Here is a 19,185-nt window from a genome sequence, read left to right as displayed (position 1 = left end):
GAAATTTTAGACGTACGGTTTATCGGTGCAAGAGACTCATAAGGACACTCTATATTAACCGTGGATACCTCAGTTGGAATCGCGGAATCTTAAAAAGGTACTTTTTTTGAAATGTCATTTTCATTACCAAAAAATCGCTAGAATTGAAGACCAAAGTAATGTATTTCAGAAACTACAAAATATTGACCTTGAAAACAACAGTTGTCATATTCATAGAGGGCGAAGCTTTCACCTGCTGCAAGTTGTATGTCTGTCACTTTCTAATACACGTAGAAGGATTATATCGTACGTCAAAACTAAACAACCTGATTTTGACACGTCTCTTCACAAAAGAAACAATATCTCAACTAATTTCTAACAGTAAACAAACCCACATGGCTTCCGCACCCCTAAAACTTTATCTCACAGCTCAAGAATGCGAAATTCGCAACGACCTCACCTGTCCGATCCAAAACTGTTCCCAGCACTTCACCTCGGAATCCAACTTGAATTTTCACCTATCCAAAACACATAACTCTGGAAATTTTAAAGAAGGTCCTGTCGAGAAGTGGTACTTTTGCCCCCACGGGAACTGTCCCTGGAGCGGCCTTAAGCATTTCACTAAGCTGAAGCTGCTACGACAACATTACATGAAGGTGCACATGGAGAAGTTGCATGAGTGTACCTCATGCAAGAAGTCCTTCTCCACTTTGGTGCAGCTGTCTAGGCATGTGAAATATTGCAGTGTTGATTTTGCGTGTCTCAGCTGCAACGCCTCGTATCCGTGCTATGACACGTTGAAGACTCACTGTAGGAGAAAAAGCCATAAACTGTTGAGTAAGGAGAAGTACAAGCCCATTAATAACAGGCCATTGCTGATGTCAACAAGGGACAGTGTAGGGCCGCCAAAGATGGTCTCTCAAGAAACCCAGACTGACCTCATTCCACTTCAGAAGCAAGATAACAATGAAGATGACAATAACTACAAGTCAATGAAGACCCAAACTGACACAGTAGAGTGCCGAGAGACTTCATGCAATACCTCATTTAATTTTGAGGATTTTGAGTTCACCTTTAAGGAGCACATAGAAAAGAACTCACTGGGGACTCAAACACATCAAAACTTTTTCAGTCAAAATTTAGACACTCTAAGCAATCTTGACAGTAGTTTTTTCACTGACACGAAAACTCAGACAGATCTAATGTTTGATAATGAAATGTTCGCCTCAGACTATTACTCAGATATGTACACGCAGACTTGTGATGAAATCCTCAATGACTTTACCAATATTCAGACACAGACTGTGTTCCATGACACTCTGAGATCAGTGGAGAGTCAAACTCTAATGTCCAGTACAGATAGGTTCTGTCCGAGTATCTTCAAGGATATCGTGCACACTGAGACCCAGACTGATGCAGAGTTCAGAGAGATGCTGGAAATCATCAACTCTTGACTGTAAGGGATTTTTTTTGTTGCTTATTTAAATAAAACTTCAGGGTTGGGATAATGAAGTATTTTTAAATATATCTACTTAGAAGTAAAAAACGCATGTTTTAAATGAGAGGGGAACCCTCATGAATGACTAAGATAAGGGAAGCTGTTGCATTGATAAAAATCTTGCTACAATAAACAACCTCGCGGCTTGGCCACAAGCAACCACAGATATCACAATATAAAAGGTGATTGTATCTATTATAAATATTTACCAATAAATTAAGTACTAAATACTTAAATTGTTCAATGAGAAGACAGTGTGTCAGGTGAAAACCGCTGGAATAATTTATAAAAAGCTCAGACTATGATTGCACGATACCCACCCAATTTGAAGCGGTCCTGCCACACTGGAACCCAGCGTTAACCTAAACGGAATAAAAATCTGCCTCGCTCTTGTATTTCCTGGGCCGAGCAAATGGGGAGAACCACAGCAAGGAAAACCGGCCGAAAACTGCTTGAATGCTCTTCCATCGTGACTTTTTCACCCAAGTGGCCTCCTCCTTTTTCAACTGTTCTATGCCTGTTTCATCATTCCATATTGCCTGCACTTGGGTGCCTAAAACTAACCTTTGTCAAAGGACAAAACCATCAAAAAAGTTAAATTCACCCAGCATAACTGCAGTAAAAATGGCGAATAAAAGCGCCTCGAACATTAGAAACAACAATAGCACTATAGTCACTGGTGGAGAGTGGCTAGTGCACTCTTTCCATTCGTGGCGCACACACATTAAAAACTGATTAATCGCTAGGAATAGGGAATGCAGTGATATTAGGCAAATATAGAACTGCAAGAGAATGAGGAGTGAGAATTAAGGTTTTCTCAGTTGTCACAACTTACAGTGAACAGTACAAAATACTTTTGATTATTTTCTCCTACACAGTTATTCACCCAAGGACAATGGTGGTCCATCTTCCTAATGCATCTACGATAAACATTAAAAATAACACAACTTCCCCTTCCATTGAAAGCAGGCACTTGCCTCTGACATACTGAGCAGTGATGAGCCCTGTCAGGCTTAATACTACAACATTTAGAACACTTGAAAATGATCTGGCCCTCCCGAAGACCCATTTGCTTCAGCATCTCTTTGGTTGCATTTCCTTTAGGAACAGCCCCCTAATGCACAATCAACACTTATGCACCAACCAACTCAGAACTACCTGAAACTACTTACAGGATCCGTGAACATAGTTTTCAAGTGCGATGTGAAAGCCAGGAAGGTGCACAATTGGAATATGATAGTATTTATCACGCTGTAGATGGTGTGGGGGCTGGGGTACAGTATCACCGACATAACAACAAATTCTGCATAGAAGATGAGCAACCATGTCAGGACTGCACAAATCAGTCCACAAATGTCCCTAATGCACCAGAACATGCCTCCACAGCATTTGTTATGGAAGTCTGACTCCCTCCTGAAGTAATTATAATCGTATTCCATCATTTTATGTAATGATTTGACGACTATTAAGATAAATCAACTTTGCATTACAACTGTGCATTTGGAGTGGATTTTGTTGCCCTTTTTGGGAAGGACTTTATAAGGTTTTTCGAGGTATTTCATGGGGTTTGCCTCATGACTTCGATGGGGGTTTAGGCGCAAACTAAATTGAAGACATTAGGGACCATTTAAAGGCAAATTATAACATTTTAATCAAAATAGAAAACAAATAGAAAAATAAAAATATTGAGGAATTTTAATTTTCAAAGCCAAAATGGTGACCCAAGACAGTATTGACGCTGACGTCACTACAACAACTATCTGTTTCGACTTCCTAGAACAATAGAACGAGACAGATAGATGTGCACTAGGAATTGTGGCAAAGGGATTGGTCAATATTCCCAGTTAACAGTATGGAATAGTGTGCAATACCACTGCTCTAATCACTCTCACTTGTGCGTGAGGCATATTTTCAAAACAAAACAAAAGAGACGAAATAACCTCAAGAATGTCAAAACTGACAATTTCAATATAACAGCTGATTGAATTGATGGTTCAACGTTTGCCCTTGCCCAAATTTGCACTTCGCCGCAGTTATCAATTTATTTAAATTAAAGTATAGAAAGACATAAATTAACCCGGTTTCAGGGCACGACAACCACCCCATGGCTGCCAAATTCGCCCCGCTTGATCCCCCCTCATCGGCCAGTTCTGACAGGTACAAAAAGAAAACGTGGAAAATCATTTTCTAAAAATACAGCGAACGCGTTTTCCTTTGAAGACCGAAGCGAATTGAATTTAAATTTAATATTAAATTTGCATAACAATATTAAATTAACAGTGTAGCCTTGACCGAAATAAAATCGTTACCCAAGAAGGTCAATTGTTTGATTGATCATCATTAACCATGATCTTGAGCTGGAATATGCACTAATTGAAAGCTTTTAGCGATGCCATAGATGCTCAGGAAAACGCCGAGGTCTGTCCGGATATCGAGGAGCAGGAGGAGAGGAGCGGGGATTTTTATAACACCCCTGCATCACCCATAACTGTACCTTTCTGTCCCCGACCCCCCTCTGCAGGTAACTTCATAACTTCCTAATCATCATTAAAAACAAAAAAATGAATATGCAGGCTCTCAAAAATCTCCCAGATCCAGGCGACAACGCACAGTTTCCTTGAACCAGGGTAGCACCACACAAACGAAAACTGATGTCATGATAAGGTCCCTTCTCTTACAGATTACATTTATCATTAAAACTACAGCAGTTTTATGTTTAGGACTCCACAAAGGACTATATATACTGCAGGCAGGCCTCCATGGTACAACTGTGAGGGTCAGAAGGTTGAGCCCTTTGTCATAGGTATTTATAAAGCTTATATAAAAACATTGCTGCATGTCTCGCTAAATCTCCTTAAGGAATATGCGGTGGAAGTGCATCAGGAAAGACTACAGTAGCAGAAAAGATAATTGAATACCTGGGGGTGCCTTGGGTGACTTTATTAAGTATGGACTCATTTTACAAAGTGCTAACTGAGAAGCAACATGAAATAGCTGAAAATAATGAGTACAATTTCGACCATCCTGATGGCTTTGATTGGGACCTTTTGATTGTTACCCTGCAAAGGCTGAAGGAAGGGCGAAAGGTTGAGGTTCCTATTTATAATTTTGTGACTCACTCCAGAGAAAACCGCACTGTAAGCCTTAGATTGCACCATGTAATTTTGTATTGAACTAATACACCATAGAAAACCATGTATGGAGCCAATGTGATAATCTTCGAAGGTATATTAACCTTCCATAGTCCAAAAGTCAATGAAATGCTTGATTTAAAAATATTCGTGGACACTGATGCAGATGTGAGACTAGCCCGAAGGCTTAAACGTGACATTACCCAGAGGGGGAGAGACTTGGAGGGCGTATTAAAGCAGTATACCAACATGGTGCAACCCTCATTCAATCACTATATTGCCCCGTTAATGACCCACGCTGACATTATAGTACCAAGAGGAGGGGAAAATGAAGTTGCCATTCAACTCATAGTTCAGCACGTCCACACGCAGCTGCAGCTGGTAAGAATAATTTTATGTGCAAGATGAATTCTAATTGTTGTATAGCGAGGATTTAAGTTGCGGGAAGAACTGGCTCAGGTGCATGCAATGAACAGTGGTCCCAGGCCTCCCACGGTTAAGCTACTGCCAACTACCCCTCAAATTAGAGGCCTGCACACGTTCATACGTAATAAAGATACACCCAGGGACGAATTTATTTTTTATAGCAAGAGGCTCATTCGATTAGTTATCGAGTACACATTGAGCTTGATGGCATTTAATGATAAAGTCGTGGAGACGCCTCAGGGGGTTTTATATCACGGTAAGAGCTAAGTAGTTTCAAAACCATCGGGGTCGGTTGTTGTAACACCTTACACTTTGGAAATAAAGCAACACTGAACTTTCAAGCGTTTTTACAGGTAAACGAATGGCTACCAACAACATTTGCGGTGTATCAATTTTAAGAGCGGGGGAGACCATGGAACAAGCAGTATGCGACGTTTGCAAGGACATAAGAATCGGCAAAATCCTAATCCAGACTAATCTGCAAACGGGAGAACCTGAAGTGAGCTCCCAAGGCCTAAAACAAGCCCCCTTTTGCATCTCCTTTTATTTCAGCTTTACTATTTGCGGCTTCCTAAAGACATAAAAGACTATAAAGTGATTCTAATGGACGCGACTGTGGCCACCGGGGCGGCCGCGATGATGGCAATTCGGGTGCTGTTGGATCACGACGTTGCCGAGAGCAATATTTTATTGGTGAGTTTCTTAGCTGAAGAAAAATGGAGACTAATCTGTGCGTGAAAGGTGTCTCTCTTGATGGCCGAGTCTGGAGTGCGCTCGATCGCTTACGCTTTCCCAAAGATCCAGATCGTTACTACGGCGATTGATCCGGAAATTAACGACAAATTCTACGTTTTGCCTGGAATTGGAAATTTCGGTGACAGGTACTTTGGCACTGAGCCTACAGAGGAAGGATGAGTGTGCTCGAATAGGACAGTAGAGTTAATCTACTTGGTAGGGTTTAAGGTCAACTGTAATATTAGTATTAATTTGGTATTCGCTGCCTCTAAAACTAGAATGTTCTGTTAGAGGTGACATTTGCCACGTACTTAATCCCTACGAATTATGTTTTGTGTTCCTTTTTAAAATAAATGTTTGATAATGTTGGAGCTATGTGTTTTTTTGCGTTAAAATCCTTCACCATTTGTGAAGAGTACATTTGATTACTTATGTTCTTGTTTAGACGATGACGAGGAAAGGGAATCAATATTAAGAAAGGCGTGTTTCTAACTATTTTTGATTTATTTAACCAAAAAAAAAAACATGAAAAACACTCGTATTGATCAACAAAATTTGGCTTATAGAACAACTATTATAATCACCTTATTTGCCATCTGGGCACTTCAAGGCAGAACGCAAATCAAATTATGTCTTTGAGCTAATAAATTACCGACCTTAAGTAAATAGGAAATCCGTAACAATCTCCTACTTACATCGCCTATCCCCAGATGACAAACGCACGTTAAAACGTTGCATTTAATCCACTTGATTTCTAGGTATATTGTACGTAATAGTGATATACCTACCTTGGAATTAAACGCAACATTGGAATTAGACAACGAATGAAAATATGTAATATTTACAAAATTTTATAAAAGCGAATTTTGTCGTTATAATACCCAAAAACAACAGCAGTTAACAATTATCGTTCGCCGGTGTAATCTCAAGCACCCACAGCAGCGGAGCAAAATCTTTCTCTGCGCCATCAAAACTTATAGGTATTTTGTAAAGTTACATACTTTATGTGCCAAATTTCGTGACCTTTTCGAGACAGTTAATCGAAGAAAATCAGATTTGAGCCTTATTATAGAAAAATAAATACTTCCCATCGTTAATGAATTCTCGTGCTTTGGAAGATAAAGTAGTGTAACTCGCATAAAAAATAAAACTTAGGTAATAATAATTAATGTTATGTATAGGGGCCTGACCCACGAGAATATCACAGTTAAACGCCTAACAACTGGCGGACTCGACCTGTATATTCCAAAACATACAGGTTTTATTAGTTAATCCGGCGACCTGGCGGTGGATGCAGCGAAAGGAAAGAAAAACTCGTGGGGTATTTAAAAAAGCCTACTTATTCTAGAATTGCGAAACGAGATGATATATCAGGGGATTTAGATGTGGAGAATGCCGCGCGAAACTCGCCCGATCGGCCCGGATTTTATCGTACAAATATCAAAAAAATTCCATCGTCTTTCGATGAAAGATTTGTCCCACTCAAAGACTCGTTTCTTATAAAAAAATTCTACATTCTATGGATCAGACCAAAGACTTAAACGTTAACTAGATTTACAGTAATAATTCATCTCTTCGAGCCAGTAAATTCGCTAATATGCAGTAGTGAAAACATATTTTTCGGGACTTAAAAAACTGTAAAGTTGGGATGGCCGTAATCAGGAACTTTTTTTGGTAGTAATTTACTGGCTCTATTATAGCTATGTACAAAATACAGTTGCGCGGTATGCACTATAGTTAGTACTTCTTGAACTACTTCTACACTCATGCCCCGAATCAGGCAACCTTACATACACTCGGGGGAAACTAAAAGAAATACAAGAGAATTCCGGCCATGGAATCTATATTGACAGTACCACCGGCAAACGTCACAATGAGGCTCTCTTCTACTGAAAATTATTATGTTACTGCAAGTTTTCTTTAAAAATATTTACAACCTTCATTATTGGACAACGTTCAATTTACTGACTTTGAGACGTCGCAAGGCCACTGAATGGAAAGTTGTCTAATTGGAAGAGACAGAGATAAAGAGCTTTATTGTGACGTTACCAAAAACCTTTGTCATATACGCAGGTGATATTCTCTCTGGGATCTGGTCATGTTACGCAATTAAAAAAAACTCAACCCTACCAGACGAACTTTATTGCAGCTTCGTAGTAAAACAACATTTAGCTGCCCCGAAAATACCCACAAATTCGTTGGATTTTCCAGATTAATCAGGCGTTGTTAGTAGTTCCACTTACCTACAAATAATAATTAGGCGAATTCAAACGCCACTCTTTCACTTTTCCTTCATCCTGTCTCTCTCCTCACGTTTCGAATTTACGTTTTTTTGTAGACGTTTATACTCACTCATACTATATTATTTACAATTCAGTTTCTCGTACTACTGGATTGCCTATCGTACCCCGCGGCGTACAGCTTTCTTGTATCTCCTTTGGGACGTTGAGCCGTCTTGCAGCGGGGGTGCCCTTAACATAGAAATTAAAAACAAATGAATTTTTTGACAATATTAAGTCTTGCATTAAAAGAAAATAACCAAAACGATTTTCAAACACAAATCTATATAAAGGCAATTCAATGTACTTACGAGAACGAAGTTGGGACTGTACCACCTGTAAAGTTGAACGCGGGCGCAGCTGTGGCGTCAAAAGAGGGTGCAGCTGTCGAAAAATTGAAACCTCCTGAAGATACAGCACCCTCGCCCTGTTTTTTTTTTTAAATGAAACTATCATCATAGCGAATTTTTACTGAAGCTTACCACTGTCGAAGCTCCGAAATTGAATCCACCGCTCGAGGCAGGTCCAGCTCCACTCGAGGCTCCAAAACTGAACCCTGCCTTGTTACTGCCAGCTGCAGAGGCACCAAAATTAAAAGATCCGTTGGCTGTACTTCCCCCAAAAAGTGGCGGCTGAATACTGTTATTATTACTGCCGCTTCCGAAGGAACTAAAACCGCTATCCTGCTTCTGGGAACCCCCGAAACTGAACGGCGGCGCTGTTGGCGTCTGCCCAAACCCAAAGGAAGACTGTGACTTGTTGAAATTGGTAGTCGTGGGTTTTTCTGCTGCTGGCGCATTAAAGGTAAAGGGAGCTGGTTTGTTTTCCGAGCTTGCAGCTCCGAATGAGAACACTCCCGTTTTCGGAGGGGTGCTGAAGGCGGGTTTAGGGCTTGAGAATGAGAAGTTCGAAGTGGTTGATTTAGGCTTGGCGTCGGCGGTAATGTTGGCGAAACTGAAGCCATTTGCTGGTGTTGTCGACTCGGAGCTGAAAATAAAAAAGAGTCAATAAGCAGCCAATTTCTGAAATAACCCAAATCAGCTCAATTTTCAGTTAGATCTCGTCTCTAATTGATTTAAACCAACTTGATTCTCTCTCCGAAACTTTAAAGCAATTTTCATCGATTGACCATTTTCTCCTCACCTTTGTCCAAATTTGAAGGTTTGCTTCAGATTGTCGCTTTGATTAGCAGTGAAAGAGGGCGAGCCGGAACCACCCCCAAAGCTGAAATTTAATCCGCCACTTCCTGCGGGAGATTTACTATCACCGGGAGGTTTGCTGGCGACATCCCCATTGGCCGACTTAAAAGAAAACGTGGGAATTTTCGCTGACGTTTCCGCCTCCTCATCGGAGGGTTTAGATCGTTTTTTTGCCGCCTGGCCGAAACTCGCGATGGTCGCAGTCGCAGTAGAGGTTGGTAAAATAGTTGTAGAAGTTAAAATTGTTCCTACAAAATTGGAAACATTAGTGTCTCTTCAAATAAAAAATTAAACATGTGGTGAATTGACGGATCCTAACTGGAATAGGTACCCCAATTTCTCCTTAGATTCATATCATCAATGATAACCTACCTTTCGTCAAACCGAAACTAAAACCGCCAGCTGCAGGCGCTACTTTTTCAGGCAGTTTCTCTCCTGGTTTCAAAAGGGGATTCACCTTCTCCTCCACCTTTTTATCATTAACACTGGTCTTGGCGGTTCCGAAGCTGAATCGTGGCGCGGGACTCCCTTGAGAAGGTTCACTTTTAGACCCCGGGGTTCCAAAACTAAAAGTTGGAGGTGCCGCCTTTTCTACCACGTCCTCACTCTTCTTAGGTTGCGTCCCGAACTTGAACGAAGGCTCTGGAACTGTTGTAGGCGCCTCTGAACTCGCTTTCGAGCCAAAGCTGAAAGTAGGAGCTACATCCTTAGATTCATTTGTTGATTTGGGAGGAACTCCGAAGGTGAAAGAGGAATTTCCACTTGGAGGTTCAGGTTTTTTGTCACCAAACAACGTCCCAACTATATGACTGGTATTCTCCATTTTCTGCACGGCCTCGGCAGGGATTCCAAAAGTAAAGCTCTGCGCTGTCGCTTTGTCAATTCCGAAGTTAAAACTGGAGATTTTGGAATTATGCAGAGGCACATCATTGGAGCCATTGGGGTTGCGGGTCTCACAGCATTGACATTTGTCCGCTTCAGCCTTGTTTCGAACCATGCACACCTAAAGCAACTCCCTTATAATGCCCCAAATAATTTGCGAAGCATACTAGCTTACCTGACATTCCCACTCCCCATTTTTAATCCCAAAAGCTGAGCCAAAGCCAGAACCTTGGCTTCCAGGTTTTAAAGCTTCGCAAGCAACGCACTTTGTGTCCTGAAAAGGCAAATATTAACATAAAATTCTTCTTCTTAACTTTTTTATTATATACCTCGTTCTTGTTTCTAATCATGCATGTAGGGCATTCCCATGTTTCCGGGGGATTGCTGAATTTAGCATTAAACTTGAAACTTGTGTTGGTCACTACAGGTTTTGAAGTAGAACCTATACTGTTTCCTTTGAGGATTGGTGAGAATTGTATAGCATTAGATAAGTTGGAATTTGGTTTCTTTTCCTCGCAAGCAGCGCACTTTTGCAGCGCTTCCTTATTGCGGATCATGCAAGTGGGGCATTCCCACGTGCCTTCCGCCGGTTTAAATGACAATGACGGCTGTTTTAAGTCTAGAAATTGTTTCAATGACGTTTCAATGTTCAATACAACATTCGAACTCACCATTTGAAATTTTTGTTGGGGCCTTTGGCACTTCCTTTGGAGTCTCACATGCAGCGCATCGTATAAGATCTTGTTGGTTTCTTATCAAACAAACTGAGCATTCCCAGGTACCCTCTTTCGGCTTAAACGTTTCCATTAGATTCTCAACCTTATTCACAGTCTTTTCATTATTCTTTTTTGTCTTTTCACTGTCTGAACCCTTTAAATCTTCATTGTCCAGCTCTGGGTGTATGCTGCGCCTTTTCTTGACCAGCGGCTCACTAAACTTAAAGTTGTTCAATGATTTTAAAGGCTTCATATATTGTGCCAGTGTCAAAGGGGCGGAAAATTTGAATTCTAATAAAGCAGGACTAGGAGGCATAGTTTTATTGGTCTCTATCTCCACTGCTGAAGATTTATCCATTATCTTCGGTATCTCCACCAGAGTAGGCTTAGTAAATTTCTCTACCACTGCAAGTGTTTCCACTAACTTGGGCTCCTCTACTTCTACTATGGGTTTCTGCACTACTTGGGGCTTGTCTACTAAAACCTTATTCTCCAACACAACAATTTTGGACTCAGGGCTGTTTTTTTGTCCAACAGGTTTTTGACTAGGTGCAGGTACTGGGATATCAAACTTGGGCAATTCTGTTATGGGCAAACTGATCGGGATTAAATTAACTTCAGGCAAAGTTTCATCAATTTGCATTTTCTGCCTAATTGACGTTATTTTGGTCTTCATTTTAGTCACATGTTTCTCACTGTGCCTTTGTATGGGTATTTGATAACTTTCATTAATAGATTTTGTGGCAATTTGTCTTGCAGCTTCTGTGGAGTCCTGTATTTTGGTCTTCTGTTGCTTTAATTTAGAATCTGCAACTGCAGGAATTTGTAATTCCCTTGCTGAAGCTCCCCGACTAGTATATGGATTAGCGCCAATATATCTGGCAAGATTTCCTTCATTCCTCACCCTTTTTGAGGCCACAGGGATTTTTTTCACATCGCTAATTGGAGAACTATACTGCTCCAGAGTGTCCAAAATTCTGCGTGCAGTTTTACCCAATTGCAAATTGCCCCTTTCCATGCCTGTATTTGCTGGCTTGATGCTCACACTTTGTCTAAGGACTTTCTGGAGGTCTTGGGCTGTGCGCCTTGTGTTACGCCCATAAGCTGCAGCTCCGCCATAAATAGTAACGCCATTGTAGAAGGGAGAGTTAAGTAACTTTTTAGAAGTGAGAGTACTGTCAGCAAATGAGGATGAGCCAAAAGTGGAGGGATTGAAAGAGGGTGCTCTCGAGCTTAGGCTGCTATTTTGACTTGAGTGATCTGATGAGAACAGGCCTGAAAAGGAAGAGATAACAGAGATTAAAATGATTGCATACCAAAACTGCCTTTTTAAAAAGAAAATTTATATAGTAATTACAATTACATGACTTACCAGAATTCTGAAATAATGACCGCACTTTCCTTGAACTGTTTTCAGTAGGGGAAGTTTGCTTGGAACTCTCCTGACTAATGACCTCCTTACTACCAATTCTTCCTGATGAATATCCACTTGTTGACTCCTCACTATCTGAGTTACACTCTTTATTACGCAATTCCCTTACATGAACCACACTATTGGGGTTTTTGAAAACACTCTCATCTGCAAGTTTTGCTCTAGTTGGGTTGTCATTAAACAAAGTGCTACTGTGCAACACTTTCCGAGTTTGATACCCACTAGGTCCTGCCACTGGTTCAGGGAAATTTCTGTGTGTATTATTAACTGATATGGGGCTCAAAGCCTCGCTCACATCCAGACTGAGGGTCTCTTTAGAGGGCAGCTTTGTGCGTTTTGCTGGAGGCTGCAATTCTTGCAAGTCTTCATCATCTTGACGTCTCCTGACTGTCGGAGTGTCATTTTCATTCTGTTTACGAAACCATTTTGATAATGGGGTGTTGCTGATGATTTCTGAGACGTTTTTCTTTATTTTACCAACCAGAGACTAAAATGGAAATAGAAATTAGTTATTTGGAAATCACCTGCAGCAGGACGAATATAAATTTGAGGTGTATTACAGTTACGTTTACGAACCATGAAGCTGTGAAAAGGATTCAAAAATTGCCTTGAAACTCAGAGAAAACTGAAATTACTTGTCTGAAATTAGGACTGAGGGGCATCGCCTTGCGACATTCATGCTGTCAAGGTTATGGCACACTATGGAGACTACTGTTTGATAGTTTGGAGAAGATGCATATAGAGGTGTTACAGGTAGAAGGTGTAAATTTGGAGTTGTTTGCATGGTGTAAAGTACAATAAAGGCAAACGGTTAAAAATAGCCATGAGAACGCGCCAATGCTAGAACGTATGATTTGGCTTACCTGGTTATTGTCGACATCCTGGCTCGTTTGTAAATCACTATCACTAAGGTCCTTATCCATTGTTCTACTAATTTACCACCTACAACGCGAAATCACCAAATAATTGTTAATAAACCTTTAATTAACATCTTCTTTGGCGAGAAACTTTCACCATCACCACACGAGGATCAAAGATGGCGACCGGCGACCCTTCATTGCTAGTCAAAACGTCAATTCATAGATGGCGCAATCAACAATTTCACGAAGAAAAATGGAAAAAAATTCATCTTACGGGGAATTAAAATTAATCGTTTTAAATTTATGTATTTACGGGCTATTCTTCGTTATTTCTTACTGGTGATTGAAATTCAAACTTAAAATAAATGTAATTATCCCCTGGTATGGAGTATGCAGTGTTGCCTAATGGCAAATGGTATCGTTCATCATTCATACGTCACTTTGATAATGTTTTTTTTTTTTTGGAATAGAGTAAAGAGGGACTTTAGGAATTAAACGAAATGAGGAAAAAAAGAGGGAGCTTAGGGAATTTCAGTTTTGCGTAGCTGTAACGGAAGTTTTTCCAATTCATGTCTGTTAATTTAATATTGCCATCCTAGCGAGAGAGCTCACGGACGGTCGAATCGAAGATAGCAATGGATTGGTTCTGTCAAAACGAAAACAAAAGAAAAACGGGCGCGCTAACGTTCGAACTAACGGCTCCAACGGCTTTTGTTCAAATGTTGCTGTACTTTTGACCGGCGATTCTAGAAGTAAGTGCTTTATTTTTCGGTGTATTTAATAAAATTGCAAACTTATTATAACTCAAAAGTGGCTGAACTGTATAGGTTCCCAATATCTCCCTTAATTAACCCTTTGCGGTCGTATGTCTGCTCTCAGCCACCATATCTTTAACGCTCCGCTCGTATGTCTACTCTCAGCCATCACAGCAAAGAACCATACTAATCTAACATTGTATTCATCTATGTATCAATTGATACTTTCTCTGAATGAACCTAAATATCTAAAGAATCTATTTATGGGCCAATACAGTACTCCATCAATTAGAAACAAAAAAAAATCAATTTAAACAAATGCTATCGCCTCTTTCTCGTCATGCAAAACGTCGTGGAGTCAGACGCCTCTCGAGAATGATGAAATCTACAAAATTCGAGAGATACTTCGTAAAATTCCAAATAATATTTTACAAATTGTGTTTAAATATAATTACTATAATTAGTCATTCTCGCTTCTTAAGATATTTTAAAAATAATGCTCTAAAATAGCAAAAAAAGTTACCGAAAGAAGTGTATCGTGAAACTAAAAATAGCGATGAAGAGTTTTTTTTAACTCCTTGGCTACTGAATCCGATATAGAATAATGATAATAATAATAATATTATATCATAATCTTGCATATTATGTATCATTGCTCGTTCAACGGAAGTTAATTCCGATCAGTACGACACCCATTTCTAAATTTAATACGACCGCAAAGGGTTACTAATCAAAAGTGAGTTCAAAAGCTTTCAATTATTGATGGTCTTAGAATCATCACAAGCAATCATAATTGGTTTCTGGTTGATTATTAAAATAACAGCTCCTGAGTCACTGTAAGCCCCTTTCAGGTAGGATCCGCCGAAACCCACCACACAATGTAAGCCTTTTATGTCATCGCAAACAATTCTTTGTTCTAACAAACTTATTCTTTATTGGCAACACTTAAACAAAAACTTCATAATTCTATACTGGCCCCCTTCTTTGATAATCGCCTCACTTTACTGACAAACTCAATTATATCCCTGCTCAACAGCTCCGGGGCCTCGAAGGCAGCAAAGTGACCCAAATTATCATAATCTACTAAGTGGATCAGATTTTTGTGATAGACCCGTAGTATCACCTCAGGGGGGAAGTTGACTTCGTACTCAGCCCTAGTACATCCAGCTGGTATTTCAATGGGAATTCTAAAAAAAAATCATATAGAACATTACAGTACATAAATACAAATATAAAGAGAATTATATACTTATCAAGATTTAGTAGCGTATAGGATGGCACAAAGTACTCAGCATACAGCCTTGCAGCTGTGGTAAACGACCTGGGCACCCAGTACATCATCAAGTTATCCAACAGTTGATCAATAGTGTTTTTTTTGGTCAACCCTCCATCAGATAAGGTCTTAAAGGTCGAATTGATGCCTGAGGTGAACTTTTCCAATATATAAGCTGCCAGACCTGCAGGACTGTCCCTAATGGCCACACCTAAAACTTTTCCTATAGAGATCAAGCCTTCGCAAGTTTACATAATATTCTCACCTACTGTATCAGGCTTAGTGGCCTGGATATGAAAATATCCGGTTATCATCATCAAACTCGTAAACTGCTCGCTTATTGGATACAACTTGGTAATTTCTTTTGGGGTAAAAAACAGCGAGGGATATAAGGCACCGACGTAAGTACGCCACTCGAACAGAGGCATTGTGATGCACCAATTTCTATGGATTGCTATGATGTTTTCTGGATACAGAATAGCTGCATCGCGGGATATAATAGCTCCCCAGTCTCCTACAGAAAAAAGGCGAATTGTAGATCCAGAAAGGGATAAAATCCCATGCTAACCTCCTTGCACATAATATCTGTCTAATTTGAGCCTCTTCATTAGGGTGTTAAAAAGTTGGGCAATATGAGCAGCATTTAGTCCGGGTCGCGCAGCCCCATCTGAGAAACCATACCCTGGTAATGAGGGGGCTATGACTTCAAAGACATAATCTCTTCCTGTGAAGTGTTTTATTTGTTTTATGCCTTTGAAGTGCGTTAATATTGACTAAAGCACCATTTGCTGGCGTGATCAAATGCGGGATTATCTCATAGAACTCTCGGACTGAGCCTGGCCAACCATGGATGATCAACAATGGCACCACCTCTACTCCCTGAGGCACGTTCTGTGGTTTTGCATGTATGAAATGTATGTCTAAGCCCTGTGGAAAGATTTCCCTCATACATACTGCTGTTAGTATTAAATTAATTTGTAAGTTTACCTGTATATTTGTTTTGAACTGTGGGAATTGGTTCAAGAACCGTTCCCTGGTCTTAAAATCATACTGATCTTTCCAGTAATCCACTACAGCCTTTAGCAGGTCCGTATTCATTCCATATTGCTGATTGACTCCTTCCAAGGGCGGTTGGAAGGGCAGCGTCGAACTTAATCGGTTTTTGAGGTCCGAAACAACCTTAAAACAATCTTTCATCACGCACAAGTACAAAGTTCAAGTGTTGCTTACCTCGTTGCTGAAGTCAATTTTAAAGGGTCTGATTGAGGAATCTACCTGGTGTGAGGGTCCTGGGCCCCACCATTTCTCCTCGATGATCGGCTTGGGCGGGATTGTGTTTAGTTTCAGGTAAATATATGAGCAAGAAGCGGCGATGAGCACAAAAATAAAATTTACAGCGAGACCCATATTGCTATACCATTATTGATAAGATGATCATACGGTGAGCGGCGTTTCTCGTTTCGGCTGTCTGTAGACGTGCACTCACACGGTCTGGAGGTTAAAGATGTGAAGTGCGCAGAAATATGCGCGGAAATATGCTAGAAATATGCGAGAAATATGCGAATTTGGGACTTGCTTAGCAGAGTCAGGTAGCCGCAACCCAAGCGGAAACCGAGGAATTTAAGGTTGGAGACAAAATCTCGGCGAATATACGTGCGCTAAGTAAGGAAGACTTATACTTCAGAATTTGCATATCGCAAGTGCAGTTAAAAGATTATTATAATTTCGAACTGCGCATAATGGATGGTACGGTATAAGTTTATTTAAGTTAAAGAGGCTATATTTAGCTGTTATACAGGGTGTTTCCTAAACATACATCGCGGAAAAGAAAAAAAGTTCGCACAAACTTATGTCCGAAATTGTCTAGCTTCTGATCTACAGGGTGTTACAATTTAAAAAAGAATCGACTTTTTAATAACTATATTGTTATGGAAGTTCATCCAGGATTTCAGGGGTATAATCACAAGGCTGGCCAGCCGTCGTTACATAATTTTAAATCTTACACTTTTTTGACAAATAAAGAAAAAGTAAGTGTATGTATTTCTGGTTGTCTGTTATTGGCGACTGTCCTCTAAATTCTAAACCGATCCGCCACAATCCAATTTGATCCGTCTCTTTTTCATCTGCCATCTCCTCCATATGAGAAAGGGAGATAACATCATCGGTGTCGCGTATTTTCGTAATTCATAACCATAAATAACAATAAACAACTATCATCATAAACATTTAAAACTTGTGATTTTCAAATGCATTTTACTTCATTATATGATAAAATGCTCGAAAACCCATCAGTAAACTTTCACCGTTCAACCCAAAGCCTCTAAATTTCCTCTCGGACGTCTGCTGAAATCTCGCAGGAGTGATTCATTTCCAGACAAAAATCAATACCTCTATCTGAACTGGCAGAATCGCCCTTAAAGGGCAACAAATAAATACCATAAGCTGAAAATGCTCCCAGAAGCCGAAAATTACGCAGTTCTTTACCACAGGTCTTACAAAGTGAACACTGAGAGTTTTCGGTAAGTATTAAAGAAGTTTCAACTTCTCCATTATTTCAACAATAATTTTAGCAAAAGAATGGACTGGAAGAAGCTGAAAAAGAAGTGTGGCAAGGCGCGTCTCAAGCAGAAGAAAGTGGAATTGCTTTTCGAGAATGATGTTCAATGTGCTCCTGAAATTGAGCTGCCCTCCAATGCCTCTGCTTTTGCTGTGTTTGCCTCTGTACGATTGGCAGTTTTAGACAGGTAACTGAAGGTTAAATTTAACACAACGGACAAAATTAATTGTCATTGTAAGATGGATGAGGAGTGCCACTCAAGAGCACCTGCAAAGTAGCTGCAGCATGCCTTTAATGGATCAGAGTGAGTTCGAGAGTGACACTGAAGACAACTCTCAAAGTAGTACTTATGTGCCTGTGAAGGTCTCCAAAGTTGTAGGCCTTGGTAGGGATGTTGTGTATGTCATTTAAAATTTAATACAATACAAGTTTCTTTAGGTCTTAGGTCAGTATTTGAGCTGATTAAAGAAAGCCGTACTTCACACCCAGTTTTATGTTGTAAGGCTCTATTAGCTTTGTTAGATGTTTTGCAAGGTACTAAATATTTTAATTGGGAAAAACATTATTCTAATAAAGTTATTCAATTAAGGTCAAGCTCCTGAAGGTCTCAAATCTGAGCCCTTAGATGTAATAGACCCATTATTTGAGTTACTACTAGACTTAGCAACATTACATGGTCCTGAAAGCTCTGTAGCTAATGATGGCTCTCATTTAACAGCAGTGGCATGTGCCTGCTTGTTATCTCTTGTTGTTGTCCGAGGTGACACTGGAAAATACCTCAGTGCTGCAGCAGCCCTTTTGATGTGCCCACGAGCCCTCAGTGTCCAAAATATTCTGGTAGGTACAATTAGTTGAAATTAGTTTTAAATATAAAATTTTAAATCAAAATAATAATCTTACTAGATGCCGGCGGTTTTATCGTCACTGCAGCGCAGCGTTCACGGGGTTTTACTGGGGAAAATGGTGCGCCCGGATTGGCTCACACATGGGGTTCCTATAGGCTGTAGAGTCGATTCATTTCATATGAAAATTCCTGGAGAATTGCTAAATGTGGGGCTAATACCCAAATCTTTAGCTTTTGATGGGCAGTACCTCTATTTGTTCACTTCAAGAGGATTATTTAAAATTGGCAGTGGATATGGAGGGACTGTTAAGGGACATGTGTCAGTGTGGAAGCCGGATTTTTATCCTAATGATAATGGAGGACTTGTCTTCTGTTCTGTATGATAAAGATTGTTGATCTTTTGTCACCATTATTAAATAATTTTTAAATCCACAGGGAAAGCTCTACCTAAAACTCTGTGGTCGCAGGGGAGGAGAATTTCTAATAGTGGAGCGAAGCAATCTACTGATTTGTGGCTCAGTGCCTTTACATTCCCGAGACGTTCCCTCATCTGTCATTTTCTGTGATGGTGACTTTCTAGGCACGATTTCTGCAGCTAAAGATGTAAGTGTTTTTTCAC

The 19,185-nt window shown here is 40.1% G+C and overlaps 6 protein-coding genes across 7 annotated transcripts in view; 3 read left to right on the top strand and 3 right to left on the bottom strand.

Moving 5' to 3' along the window:
* The first annotated feature begins 350 nt into the window (after window positions 1–350).
* Window positions 351–1,487, top strand: Asciz (ASCIZ zinc finger protein). The gene has a single exon (XM_066394102.1). The coding sequence runs from the start codon at window positions 375–377 to the stop codon at window positions 1,431–1,433; it is 1,059 nt and encodes a 352-aa protein (XP_066250199.1). The 5' UTR covers window positions 351–374; the 3' UTR covers window positions 1,434–1,487.
* Window positions 1,479–3,183, bottom strand: LOC136411505 (palmitoyltransferase ZDHHC3). The gene is made up of 5 exons (XM_066394103.1): window positions 2,650–3,183; window positions 2,455–2,591; window positions 2,313–2,397; window positions 2,082–2,259; window positions 1,479–2,030 (listed from the first exon to the last, which is right to left on the bottom strand). Exons 1-5 carry the CDS (start codon window positions 2,917–2,919, stop codon window positions 1,840–1,842), a joined length of 861 nt encoding a protein of 286 aa, XP_066250200.1. The 5' UTR covers window positions 2,920–3,183; the 3' UTR covers window positions 1,479–1,839.
* A 251-nt stretch (window positions 3,184–3,434) lies between these two features.
* On the top strand, window positions 3,435–6,140 carry l(2)k01209 (lethal (2) k01209). The gene is made up of 10 exons (XM_066393910.1): window positions 3,435–3,634; window positions 3,865–3,998; window positions 4,051–4,141; window positions 4,198–4,280; window positions 4,337–4,614; window positions 4,666–4,989; window positions 5,035–5,290; window positions 5,388–5,533; window positions 5,587–5,727; window positions 5,776–6,140. The coding sequence occupies exons 1-10, from the start codon at window positions 3,582–3,584 to the stop codon at window positions 5,947–5,949; spliced, it is 1,680 nt and encodes a 559-aa protein (XP_066250007.1). The 5' UTR covers window positions 3,435–3,581; the 3' UTR covers window positions 5,950–6,140.
* A 114-nt stretch (window positions 6,141–6,254) lies between these two features.
* Window positions 6,255–13,349, bottom strand: Nup153 (Nucleoporin 153kD). 2 transcript variants are annotated; one of them, XM_066394683.1, is made up of 11 exons: window positions 13,141–13,349; window positions 12,218–12,764; window positions 10,801–12,120; window positions 10,459–10,748; window positions 10,305–10,403; window positions 9,620–10,250; window positions 9,192–9,495; window positions 8,531–9,035; window positions 8,360–8,475; window positions 8,122–8,240; window positions 6,255–8,012 (listed from the first exon to the last, which is right to left on the bottom strand). In XM_066394683.1, the coding sequence occupies exons 1-10, from the start codon at window positions 13,198–13,200 to the stop codon at window positions 8,168–8,170; spliced, it is 3,945 nt and encodes a 1,314-aa protein (XP_066250780.1). In that variant the 5' UTR covers window positions 13,201–13,349; the 3' UTR covers window positions 6,255–8,012; window positions 8,122–8,167. The 2 variants fall into 2 exon arrangements, with proteins under 2 accessions (XP_066250780.1, XP_066250779.1); XM_066394682.1 differs by having other exon boundaries at window positions 6,255–8,240.
* A 1,462-nt stretch (window positions 13,350–14,811) lies between these two features.
* On the bottom strand, window positions 14,812–16,644 carry LOC136411306 (juvenile hormone epoxide hydrolase-like). The gene is made up of 7 exons (XM_066393817.1): window positions 16,396–16,644; window positions 16,153–16,344; window positions 15,948–16,092; window positions 15,734–15,889; window positions 15,431–15,679; window positions 15,142–15,376; window positions 14,812–15,079 (listed from the first exon to the last, which is right to left on the bottom strand). The coding sequence occupies exons 1-7, from the start codon at window positions 16,570–16,572 to the stop codon at window positions 14,851–14,853; spliced, it is 1,383 nt and encodes a 460-aa protein (XP_066249914.1). The 5' UTR covers window positions 16,573–16,644; the 3' UTR covers window positions 14,812–14,850.
* Window positions 16,645–17,503: 859 nt separating this feature from the next.
* hiw (highwire) overlaps window positions 17,504–19,185 on the top strand; it is a 43,116-nt gene continuing 41,434 nt past the window's right edge. Inside the window, 7 exon segments of the mRNA XM_066393902.1 lie at window positions 17,504–17,684; window positions 17,736–17,909; window positions 17,962–18,107; window positions 18,161–18,256; window positions 18,312–18,559; window positions 18,626–18,943; window positions 19,002–19,169. Coding sequence (XP_066249999.1) covers window positions 17,614–17,684; window positions 17,736–17,909; window positions 17,962–18,107; window positions 18,161–18,256; window positions 18,312–18,559; window positions 18,626–18,943; window positions 19,002–19,169 — 1,221 coding nt within the window. The 5' untranslated portion in view covers window positions 17,504–17,613.

This window comes from Euwallacea similis, chromosome 10 (assembly GCF_039881205.1).
Source record: "Euwallacea similis isolate ESF13 chromosome 10, ESF131.1, whole genome shotgun sequence".
NCBI classification, from domain to species: Eukaryota; Metazoa; Arthropoda; class Insecta; order Coleoptera; family Curculionidae; genus Euwallacea; species Euwallacea similis.
Note: the sequence above shows the minus strand (reverse complement) of the source record. Positions and strands in the feature narration are given on the sequence as shown.